The 12883-nt window shown below is 38.2% G+C and overlaps 1 protein-coding gene across 14 annotated transcripts in view; it reads right to left on the bottom strand.

Annotated features, from left to right (window-relative positions):
• The window catches only part of PRR14L (proline rich 14 like), a 62993-nt gene that overhangs the window by 4674 nt on the left and 45436 nt on the right, over positions 1–12883 (bottom strand). For all 14 annotated transcript variants that reach the window (XR_006885242.1, XR_006885240.1, XR_006885245.1 and 11 more), the window contains one exon: positions 1289–1360. Coding sequence is in view for 8 of the 14 variants with exons in the window: in XM_046639139.1 (XP_046495095.1) it covers positions 1289–1360 (72 nt within the window). In the remaining 6 variants the exon portion in view is untranslated. The remainder of the gene's footprint in view (positions 1–1288; positions 1361–12883) is intronic.

Here is a 12883-nt window from a genome sequence, read left to right on the forward strand (position 1 = left end):
AACTCCCCATAGGCAACATCAGCAACAGTTTTTTGTGCATCCCCCAGAAGTCGTTCAATGTACAAACATACATAAATAAGCATATATTATTAGAAGTCGGCCCTTTTGTGTAAGGGTCAGAGAGCAAATCTTTTAAAATTAATGAGCCATTATGTCTCTATTACATATTCTATTTTGTTTTTAAATGACCTTTGAAAAATACAGAAACCATTATTAGCTCACACGCCATAAAAAAAAAAAAAGGAAAGAAAACAGGCCACTGGCTGGATTTGGCCTGTAGTTTGCTGACCCGTGGCAACCACCCTCCACTTTGGGGTCTGTCCTTACTCAAATGGTGGCAAACTTCATACAAGGTCCTATGCACAGCGCCTCTTTGATCTATCAATGACCTTTAAGATTGTTCCAATTTGGAACACAGGTATATAATTCATTCTTTTTTTTTTTTTTTGAGGAAGATTAGCCCTGAGCTAAATCCGCCAACAATCCTCCTCTTTTTGCTGAGAAAGACTGGCCCTGAGCTAACATCCATGCCCATATTCCTCCACTTTATATGTGGGACGCCTGGCACAGCATGGCTTGCCAAGCAGTGCCATATCTGCACCCAGGATCCGAAGTGGCGAACCCTGGGCCGTCAAAGCGGAATGTGCCAACTTAACCACTGCGCCACTGGGCCGGCCCCTGATTCATTCTTTTTAATAGCTATTCAGGGTATTCCATTATGAGGATGGATCACAATTTAATCAGAACCCTATTAATGGATATTTTAAGTTGTTTCCAATCCTTTCCTGTTATTTGGCAATGCTGCAATGAATAGTCTTGTACAAACGTCTTAGGGCAAACGTTTCTCTTGTAGGATAAAATCCTAGAACTCTCCTGCTGCGTCCTAGACACAACAGGAATTTAATGAATGTTCAATAACTTGAACTGAATTCTGATCCAAAGTAGGCAAGTGAAATTCTTTCTGTATTTGGGTTTGAAATCATATCTGACGATCAATGATTATTAGTCCTGAAGACGAGAGCCAGCACACTTGCTAAAAACGTAAGTACAAAGTAAAAGGAGAGTACATTTTCTGTATCTACCTAACCCAACACACGATTCTTTTCCATCCTTCCACCAACCCCAGTTCAAGTGTTGGGAACTAAAAATATCCATTCTAGTTATTTCCCAGACTCGATATTAGAAGAACTGCACATAAACCCCTTTCTGAAGTGAAGGATTGGAGACTGACATCGATCATTTCAGAAGCCCTCCTAATTTACTATTTCCTACTCATATATGTACCTACCTGTTTGCAGGAGGAGACTTATAATTCTTGTTGGTATATATTTCTTCTAAACTAAACTCCTTTTTCTTTAACCTGAAAAGAGAACAAAATAAATTCTTCATGCTTTCTTCAGAGAGAAAGATTGGCTTCCCAACTCTACTCTTTTCATTCTTTTACTTTGAACCATTCTGTAATAAGTTTTAGATGTGTCTCACGTGAACAACGTGTGCTGGATTTTCTTTTCCAGGCTATCAATCTTCAACTTTGTGAAATTTAAGTCCATTTATACTTACTGAGAAGGATATAACTGGATTTATATTTATAATCTTATTTTACAGCTTCTTCGTGTCCTACCTTTTCAATGTTTCTTTTATTCTTAATTGATGGCTTTCTCCGTCTTTCTTTTATCCCCCTTTCCTGGCTTGGAAATCATACACTCTATTTTTTTAGTGGTTGGTAAGAATTTTATTGAGTATATTTAACCTAGAAACTGAAGTGTATCAGTATTTTTACTCTTCTCCCAAACAACACAAGGTCCCCGGAACTTCTAAACTCCAATCAATACCACACCAATTTATGTTATTAATGTTCTATTTTGCCTCCTGTTTTATTTTGTAATTCATTAGTTGAAGAAACCAGGTCATTTGGCCTGTGGCTTCCCCAATCTAGATTTTCTGGATTACATCCACATGGTGTCATTTAACATGTTCCTCTGACCCAAACATATGGGAAGTACTATAGGTATTTCCAATAGATTGGCAATTAGATATAGAGGCATAATCAGATTTAGGTGTTTCTGGGTTTCTTGATAGGAAGATTTTTAGATAGTGGCCTATCATGAGGGACATGATACCTGTTGTCACCCTTCTTGTGATATTAATAGCCACTGATGAACACTGAGTACACATTTATCATTTCTTCTGGGTCATACATGGTGACGTCTATCATTTCTTTTTCATTCATTTGGTAGAATTCTTCTACCTAAATAGAAACTTCATTCTTATCAATTATTTGGTAACCCTGAGGCATAGTTTGTAGAGGAAAAGCAGATCATATGTTTGGTTCTTCACACCCCCATCTCCCACCTTTTTTTTTTTTACCAATTTCCAAAATAATTAATTGGTAAATAATAAAAAAAACAAATAATAATTAATTCCCGAATATCATCCAAATACGGCAAATGAGTTGTTTTTTCTTTTTTTAAAGTATCATTATAAACTATTGGATTTAAGCATATTTGATGTGCTTCAATCTACTGTGGCTGTTATTCCTTCTGGTGCTCAGACTGTTTCTTCTCTGGCCAGTGGGAGTTCCAAACTGGTTTTCGAATCTCTCTGACATGACCCTAGTAATCCTGGAGAGCTTCATCACTCTCTGGTATGACAAGATATTCTTCATTCGTCCTGTACATTTCCTGCCCCAGATCTGTAATCACTCTTCAAGGAGTCCTTCAAGGAGTATATATATAGTATACATACTATAAAATTCACCCTTTTATTTATTTGCTTTTATTTATTTATTTGTTTATGAGTGTACTCAATTTGTTTGTTTCCTGTTAGTTTTTGCTACCATATGGAAGATAATAGCTTCAACCCTCAACCTCTGACCTGCGTTTCCTCTGCAAACTGTACCTCAGGGTTATCAAATAATGGATGAGCATGAAGTTTCTATTTAGGTAGAAGAATTCTACCAAATGAATGAAGAAGGAATGATAGACTGTCACCATGTATGACCCTAAAGAAAAATAAACGCAGTCAACTTTCATCAGTGGCTATTATAGACAGCATAATAACTTCATTAAAGAGGATATCACTACAAAGTTTCTGTGCTTTACACTTGTTTCAGTTATGAGAAGGAGAGACTACAGATGACAATGAACTTTTTGGCATCGTGTTTTAGTTTCTTCCTGGCTTTCTGGAAATCTTAACTGAGGTTTACTTTGGTTCAATTCCAATACAGCAAAGAACATGCTTGTGGAAAATACACATAAATAATAACATGGATACGATATTTCATAGTGACTTAGCACTGGCATTCCAACAAACAACAGCAACTTTGCTTCTTAACAATAGCAATAGCCACATTAGATTAAGGATGTCAAGATGGGCAATCAGAAGGTGAAAGATCAGCCTCCCTGACAGTCATCCTGACTTGCAAACCACGGCAATATGCATCCACATCCAGTTTCTGAGCTGAGGTGAAGGTTGGTGAGCCAAGCTCAATTCTGGAATTCCTGGACTCTCAACACACTTTGTCTTCCTCAGACGGGTTTCAATCCCTGGAAGAGGTGTGTCTGCCTCAAAAGCAAAGACACTTTCTTTCTTCTTTTTTTTTTGAGGAGGATTAGCCCTGAACTAACTGCTGCCAATCCTCCTCTTTTCGCTGAGGAAGACTTGCCCTGAGCTAACATCCATGCCCATCTTCAGCTACTTTTTATATGTGGGATGCCTACCACAGCATGGCGTGCCAAGTGGTGCCATGTCGGCACCTGGGATCTGAACAAGCGAACACTGGGCCGCCGAAGTGGAACATGCGCACTTAACTGCTGCACCACCGGGCCAGCCCCACAAAGACACTTTCTGTGGAGATGCCATCTTGCCAGAGTGGCTTTGGCAAGAGTCTACACTTGAGTGTCTTCCATCTGGTGGCTCCTCATTCCGTCCATCACTTGATCTGTTTTTACGACTTGATTTCCCTCCAGTAAGAAGCATCTTGAGACTATTCCAAAACGTGGTTGTGCTATTCCAGTACTAACAAAACTGGCACTCTAAGGGGCTTGAAGCACCTGAAGGTCAAGTCCTAGTCTCTGAGGTCTCCTGTAAAGACTCTGCAGCTTGTTGGTGCCACCCTCACTTGTGCTCCAATGCCCCAGGGGGGTCTGCACACCCAAAGGTGCGGGGGGACCTTGCGGTCAGTGGTCCTCCTGTCAGCAGTGGCGGGCCTAAAGTTCATCCTTTTAAAGTGTAAAATTCAGTAGTTTCCAGTCTATTAGTATATTCATTTTAGTATATTCACAAGGTTATTGATCGGTCACCACTATTTAATTCCAGAACATCTTCATAACCCCCAAAAGAAACCTTGTACCAGTTGTCAGTCTATCCTCTCTTACCCCAGCGCCTGGCAACCACTCACCTATTTTCTGTCTCTATGGTTTTACCTATTCTGGACATTTCACGTAAACAGAATTGTACAGTCTGTGCCATTCTGAGTCTGCCTTCTTTCATTTAGCATACTGGTTTCATGAATCATCCACGTTGCACGATGTCTTAGTACTTCATTCCTTTTTATGATTGAATAATATCACATTCTATGGATATACATTTTCTTTACCCATTCATCAATCAATGAATATTTGGATTGTTTCCACTTTTTAGCTATTATGAATAACGCAGCTATGAACATCCATCTACAAGATTCTGTGTGAACATGTTTTCAATTCCCTTGTGTATATACCTAGGAGTAGTCATATGGTAAATCTGTGTTTAATGTTTTGAGGAACTGCCAAACTATTTCCCACAGTGGCTACATCACTTTACATTCCCACAGCAATGCATGAGACTTCTCTTCATCCTCACTGCCAACACCTGTTTTTATTTTTATAAAAATTATAGCCATCCTAGGGGTGGGAACCATCCTGTGCTTTTGATTTGCAGTTCCCTAATAACAAATGATGTTGAGCACCTTTTCACATGCTTTTTGACCATGTATCTTCTTTGGAGAAATGTCTATTCAAATTCTTTGCCCACTTTAAAAAACTGAGCTGTTGTCTTCTTGTTGTTGAGTTCTAAGAATCCTTTATATATTGTGGATGCTAGACTCCTATCAGATATACGATTTGTAAATATTTTCTCTGAATCTGTGGGTTGTCTGTCATCTTTTTTTTTTATAGACTTTATAATTTAGAGGAGTTTTTGGTTCATAGCAAAAATAAACGGACAATATAGAGAGTTTTCATATACACCCTGCTCCAACACAAGCACAGCATCCCCTACTATCAACAACCCACACCAAAGCGGTTCATTTGTTATAATCGATGGACCCACATGGACACATCATTATCGCCCAAAGTTCATGGTTTACCTTAGCATTCACTCTTGGTATTGTATATTCCATAGGTTTGGAAAAATGTATTATGACAGGTATCCACCATTATAGTATTATACTGAATCATTTTCACTACCCTTAAAATCATCTGCGCTCGCCTATTCACCCTTCTCTCCTCCCCAGCCCCAGTCAACTATTGATTCTTTTACTGTCTCCATAGTTTTGCCTTTTCCCAGAATGTCATATAGTTGGAATCATACAGTATGTAGCTTATTCAAATTATCTTCTTTCACTTAGTATTATGTATTTAAGGTTTTCCCGTGTCTTTTCATGGCTTGATAGCTCATTTCTTTTTAGCACTAAATAATACTCCACTGTCTGCATGTACCATAGTTTATTTATCCATTCATTTGCTGAAGGACATCTTGGTTGCTTCCAAGTTTTGGCAACTACAAATAAAGCTGCTATAAACATTCATGTGCAAGTTTTTGTATGGACATAAGTTTTCAACTCATTTGAGTAAACATCGAAGAACACTATTGCTGGATCATAAGGTAAGAGTACGTTCAGTTTTCTAAGAAACTGCCAAGCTGTCTTACAAAGTGGCTGTGCCATTCTGCATTCCCACCAGCAGTGAACGGGGATTCCTGTTGCTGCACATCCTCACCAGCAGCTGGTGTAGTGTGTTGTGGATTTTGGCCATTCTAATATCTGTGTAGTGGCATCTTATTGTTTTAGTTTGCAGTTCCCTAATTAGATATAATGTGGAACATCTTTTCGTTTGCTTATTTGCCATCTGTATATCTTCTTTGGTGAGGTGTCTGTTAAGGTCTTTGGCCCATTTTTTAAATCGAGTTGTTCATTTCTTATTGCTGAGTTTTAAGAGTTCTTTGTAAATTTCTATAATAGTCCTTAATCAGATACATCTTTTGCAACTATTTTCTACTACTCTGTGGCTTGTCTTCTTAATCTCTTGATAGGTTATCTTTTCACTTTCTTGATAGTGTCCTTTGATGCACAAAAGCTTTAATTTGGATGAAGTCCAACTTGTCTTTTTTTCTTTTGATGCTCATGTTTTTGGTGTCATTTCCAAGAAACTGTTGCCTAAACCAAGGTCATGCAGATTTATACCTATGCTTTGTTTTAAGTGTTTTATAGTTTCAGCTCTTACATCTAGGTCTCTGACCCACTGAGTTATTTTTGTATATAGATATCCAGTTTTGCACGTGGATATCCAGTTGTCACAGAACCATATTTTGAAGACTATTCCTTACTCCATTGAATGGTCTTGGCATGTTGAAAATCAATTGATCTGAGATGTATGGAGTTATTTCTAGACTCTCACTTCTGTTCTGTCAACTTATATGCCTCAATCCTTATGTCATTTATCACACTGTCTTGACTACATACCTTTGTAGGAAGTCTGTGTTTTTTATTGTGGTAAAATATAAAATTTACCAATTTAACTACTTTTAATTGTGCATGTAATAAATTTTGAAATGGGTTAGTGAGTCTTTCACTTCGTTCCCTTCTCCAAGATCATTTTGGCTATTTTGGGTCACCTGTACTTCTGTATGAATTTTAGGATCAGCTTGTCAATTCACGCAAAAAAGGCAGTTGACACTTTAATAGGGATTGCAGTGAATCTATAGATTGCTTTGGGTAGCACTGACTTCTTGACAACATTAAATCTCCCAATTTACAAACAGATGTCCTTCCATTTCTTCAGGTATTTAATTTCTTTCAACAATATTTTACGGTTTTCAGTGAACAAGTCTTATGCTTCTTTTGTTAAATTTATTTCTAGCTTTTTTTGATGCTACTGTAAATGGCATTGTTTTCTTAATTTCATTTTCAGACTGTTCATTGCTAGTGTAAATACAATTGATATCTTTTTTCTTTTTCTTGTATCTTGAACTTGTATCCTGCAAACTTGCTAAATTCATTCATTAGCTCTGATAGTTGATTCCTTACGATTTTCTATACACAAGATACTGAATAGAAATAGTTTTACTTCCTTTCTAATCTGAATGCTGTTTATTTCATTTTCTTGCTTAATCACCCTGTCTGGAACCTCTAGTAGAATGTTAAATAGAAATGGCTAGAGTGGATATCCTTGTCTTATTCCTGATCTTAGGGGAAATCTTTTAGTCTTTCACCAGTAAGTGTGATTTTTACTCTGGGTTTTTTTTGTAGATGCCCTTTGTCTGTTTGAGAAAGTTCTTATCTATTCTTAGTTTGTGGAGTGTTTTTATCATGAAAAGGTGCTGGATTTTGTCAAATGCTTTTTCTGCATCTCTTGAGATGATCATGTATTTTTCCCCTCCTTATTCTATTAATATTATACAATACATTGATTGATTTCATATGTTCAACCAACCTTACATTCCTAGGATATATCCCACTTGGTCATGCGTATAATCCATTTTTTACATTTTGCTAGTATTTTGGTGAAGATTTTTTATGCCTATATTCATGAAATTCTCTGGCTACTTTGTTTCTTTAAAGATTGGCACCTGAGCTAACATCTGTTGCCATTTTTTTTTCCTTCTTCTTCTCCCCAAAGCCCGACCAGTATATAGTTGTATATGCTAGTTGTGGCTTCTTCTGGTTGTGCTATGTGGGATGCCACCTCAACATGGCCTGATGAGCAGTGCCATGTCTGTGCCCAGGATCCAAACTGGCAAAACCCTGGGCTGGTGGAGTGGAGCATGTGAACTTAACTACTCATCCACGGGGCTGGCCCTCTGGCCACTCTTAAGATCATCTTTTTGTGTTTGGAATTCTGTAGTTTTCTTATGATGCAATTAGGTATGAAATTCTTTTTATTAATCCTGCTTAAGATTAATACCTTGTACCAGTCTTCATCTTTCTAAATATTATCATCCCCCTTATTCTTTCTCCTTCTGGAATTTTGATTACATGTCTGCTAGATCTGTTTAATTTTCTCTATTTCTCTCACTATCCCTTTCTATCATATATCCCATCCTTTTTACCTCTGCACTTCATTATGAAAAATTTGTTCAAGTGTGTTCTCCTGTTCATTAATTCTACTTAGCTCTATTTAATCTGCTGTTAAACTCATCTACTTATGCTTTTGATTACTCTATTTTATATTTTTTAGAAATTCTCTCTGTTCTATTTCAAATCTACTTGGTCAATTTCAAGTCTTTTAATCCTTTATTCATATTTTCAATCCATTTTTATTTTCCTAAACTTATGAAACACTAAATTATATTCTTCTCCAATAATTCCAATATCAGATTTGATTTGCTGTTATTTCCACTGGCATTCATGCATGGAGCCTTGTTTTCCTTCATGCTTTAGATTTATTTTATTGTGAGTTGTTTTACATTCCCTTAACTTATACTGAAGGCCAGATTTGGAAGTGGATTCCTTGAGAAACCATGTGTTTGTTTCTGTCAGGAGCTACCAACCCAGGACCACTTTAAACTAAATTCTCAGCATAAGGTTTTTTTCAGTCTGCCTACACAGCATGGATTCAGGGTGCAAATCCATGAGAAAGCCAGCTTGTGGCTATTAACTCTCTAGGGCTAGTTCGTTTTCTTCACCCAGTGACAGGATTTGGGGAAAGTATTTTCCTCTGTTGTCCTCTTAGGAGCCGGGGAAGGGAAGGAACACAGCTTTATTTTTAGTTCATACTGAGGTTATAGCCCCTTTGTGGGATCGGGGGTGGGGGGCGGTATATCTCATATTAGACTCTCATCTTAGTAAGGGCATGGACTTTGTCTTTTGGCCCCTGGACTATGAGGCCAATGAAAACCTAAGCTCAATGTAACTCTGATTTTATAAATGCCCTCAAAGAAAAAGCTGGCTTTAATGCTCACTTACTTCTTTCCTCTCTGGATTGCCACTTTCACTTAGTTTTTGGTCTCTAAGAATTCCTTATTCTCCTGACAATTTACTGATGCAAAGAAAAATAATATTTATTGAGCACTGTTGTTTTTAAAAGGAAAACTAGCAAGGCAATGTGTCTATCACATTGCTAAAACCTCACTTCTACCCCACATACACCTGAAGTCACAAGGCTGATGGTGAAATGATGGAAAACCATGGATGTAAAGGTTTCAAACTTAGCTCTGTCACTAAATGGCTTTATGACAAATCTTGGGGGTTGAATCTCCAAGATTAGTTTTGGCCATGCCATTTTATGATGAAATTGTGGCAGGAATTTAAATTCGCCACCTAAAGTTAATGCATTTTATAGGACCGGTCTCTGCATTTTCCATAATGAGGAAGGCAAGTTCAGAGCTACCACTGACAAATGTCTGCATGAGGCATGGTCTGGGATGTGCTGATATATACTAAGCAGGATATAACAACAATTTTTGATGGCATCTGTTTTCTGGCCAAGAAAATGACCAGGGGATGCTAAATCCCTAAGATGACCAAATTGTTTGAGTAACAATAGCTTTAATTCTCTGATCTAGAGAAAACACATCTATAAATAAGGCCAAAGACAAAACAGGCATTTGGGGGTACGTTCAAATTCTGTTTTTGAAAAACTATGTCTTTTATTTACATGACTGCAAAATTGGTTTATACAAAACACAAAGTCTTAAGAAATTTTTATTCCCCTGAAACTCCTACTACTTTATACAAATGGTAGCATTCTATAGACAGTGTTCAGCTACAGTGTGACATTATCTTAGAACACTGTTGACATTGGTGTACAAATATACAAAACACTGCATCTTGGGTGGTTTTTTGTGGGGGGAGTGAGGAAGACTGGCCCTAAGCTAACATCTATTGCCAATCATCCTCTTTTTGCTTGAGGAAGATTATCGCTGAGCTAACATTTGGGCCAATCTTCCTCTATTTTGTATGTAGGACGCCACCACAGCATGGCTTGATGAGCGGTGTGTAGGTCTGCGCCCAGGATCCAAACCGGCGAATCCAGGGCTGCTGAAGCAGAGTGCACGAACTTTACTATACCACCAGGCTAGCCCCTGCTTCTTGGTTTTTTAAAGACTGCATGGCATTCTATTCTTTTGCAGGGATGTACCATAAATTATTTAATCAAGCCTGTATTTTTTTGTCTTTGTCATTACAAGCAATGATGTAGTGAAGAGCTTTATACATATGATTTCCTATATATGGAAGTACATATGTAAGATAAATTTCTAGAAATAGAATTATTGAGTTAAAGAGTCTGTGCATTTCTAATTTTGATATAGCCCTTCAAACAAGCAATATGGTATTACTCTATTGTCAAACTTTGTTGTCTTTGTAAATTTGACAGGTGCAAGGTGGTAGTAACAATATTTTTTAAATTTGAGGTTTTCTCACAAATGTGTTAGGATCATCATTTTTTCAATGAGTTTAAGAGCTATTTTTATTTCCTTATCTGTGGACCATCTATTCATATCCTTTACCCATTTTTCCGTTGGGATTTTCACTACTAATTTGGAGAAGCTGTGTGAGTGTAGGTAGATCAGGCTTTTGAGATATGATTTTGGGGATTTTTTACTGAATGCTTTTTATTTTTTTTCAGTTTGAATGAGGTATATTTGACAAAATTCTAAGATATTTAAAGTGTACATTGTGATGATTTGATATACGTATACACTGTGAAAGGATTCCTCCTATCCAATGACGAGTTTGTGTTCTGTGTTTGTTTATGGTGGGTTTCCTTTTTTCCCAGTAGAAGTGCTAGATTTTTATGAAACATATTTTTCAGACTTTTATTTTATGGCTCTGGATTTTGTGTTATAGTCAGTCACTCCAGTTGGAAATTTCCTAAGGTTTCTTCAAGTATTCTTACAGCTTGACTTGTTTACACTTAAATCTGATTTCATTTGGAATTTATTCTGGTGAAAGGTCTAAGGTATAGATCCAACTTTCTTACTCTTAAAATGGCTACAGTTGTGCCAATACCATTTTACTGAATGGTCCATATTTTCACCACTGATTCGAGCGGACACCTTTGTCATATACTAAATTTCTCTATGTATTGTGTCTATTTCTGGACTTTCTATTTCGTTTTACCAATTTGTATATTTATGCTCTGTCATCATACTATTTTTATTATTGAGACTTTACAATGCATTTTAATATCTCTTAGGACTAGTACTCTCTTATTTCAGTCCTGTTCTGAGTTTTCCAGGCTATTCTTGTTTCTTTATTTTTGCTAACTGTGTTAAATGCATGCCTTTCCATTTATTCAAACCTCTTCTTAAAAAAATAGCTCTTGGTCAAGTGAGAGGGATCAAATGTTTACTGGAATGTGCCAATTATCAAATTATTGCTTCTGCAGCTCTCAGTACCTGCTCTGGGATACTGGAATCTTGGACTCCAAGCATTTCTTCTTCATGGTGAGTAGGATGCTAAGCTTTGGCAGAAGAGGGAACTGAAGGAACACTGCAGGAGGAAGGCAGCTCTCTTCTGCTTCTGGTGAGCTCTTTTTTCCTTACTCCTGCTCCATGGGCCATCATTGGTGTATGTGTGTTGGGGTGTCTGAGGGTGGGAGGGGGACAGATTTGGAGGGGCTCAGCCCCAACTGTGTGGTCAGAGCATGCAGTCCCTCAGTACCCTTACAGCACTGGCCCAGTGACCACCATGCCATCTGCTTTGCAACACAGATGGGGCACTCCAGGCCTCCTTAAGCCTGCAGTGGCATCTCAATTTTCTGAGGGCTGTTTTCTGTGAACCTCCTGAAGCAAACACCACACACTCCAGGCCATCCATCTGCAGCAGCACCCCGACTCCCTTTGCATGCCTGCCTGCTTCAGCTCATCTGTGCCCCAGAAGGTTGTTGTATCCTGCTTTCCCAGCTCTGGCCTTGGCAACCCAGCCATTCAAGGGGCTGCAACCACACCTTCTCCAACAAAGTCTAAACCCCAACCTGGGGGAAGAGGCCCCCTTTCAAGTTCATCCTTCCTGGAGTACTCTCCTCAGCCCTAGGGTAGCCCTCAGAATTCTCTGTACATCTCTATGGTTTCTCTCCTGTTATAGTTTAACACTTTATATTAAACTTCCCCTGTTTAAAATACCATGCGGTTTCTGTCTCCTGATTGGACCTAGATTGACACTTGATGCTAAGGTCAAACCCCTAAGAGCTAAATAAGGTTGCAGCTAGACACCCTAGACCAGTGTCTTCACCCTAGTGTACTAGAAGACTTTCCACAGAGTGAACAGGAACCCAGTTTTAGGGGAATCAGTCTCCTAATCTTTAACTTCTTAAAGTGATGTGTCTGAGGTGTGTCCTTGAATGCTCATGCAGATTTCTCCACTCCCACAATTCTTTCAGAACAGCCCTATCCATCCAGAATTCTGCTTTGGTATACGAATCAAATCATTGATTTTGCTAAGCCCTCTTCAGAGATAAACGAACTCACTGTAAACCTGTCTTGGACTTGTCTTTCCCCATCTTGCACACAGTTCCATTATAAGAGAAGAGGGGCTTTAGACAGAGGGTACTTTGGCTGGTGTTAGGATATTCTCATCTCAGATGTGTTGTGGAGAAGGGCTGTCAGAGTGATTCTGCCTCATTCACCTCCTGATTATCATCAAACAATGCCTGCTTATGAAAGAGGTCCTACTTATGAAAGA

Source organism: Equus quagga, chromosome 15 (assembly GCF_021613505.1).
Source record: "Equus quagga isolate Etosha38 chromosome 15, UCLA_HA_Equagga_1.0, whole genome shotgun sequence".
NCBI classification, from domain to species: Eukaryota; Metazoa; Chordata; class Mammalia; order Perissodactyla; family Equidae; genus Equus; species Equus quagga.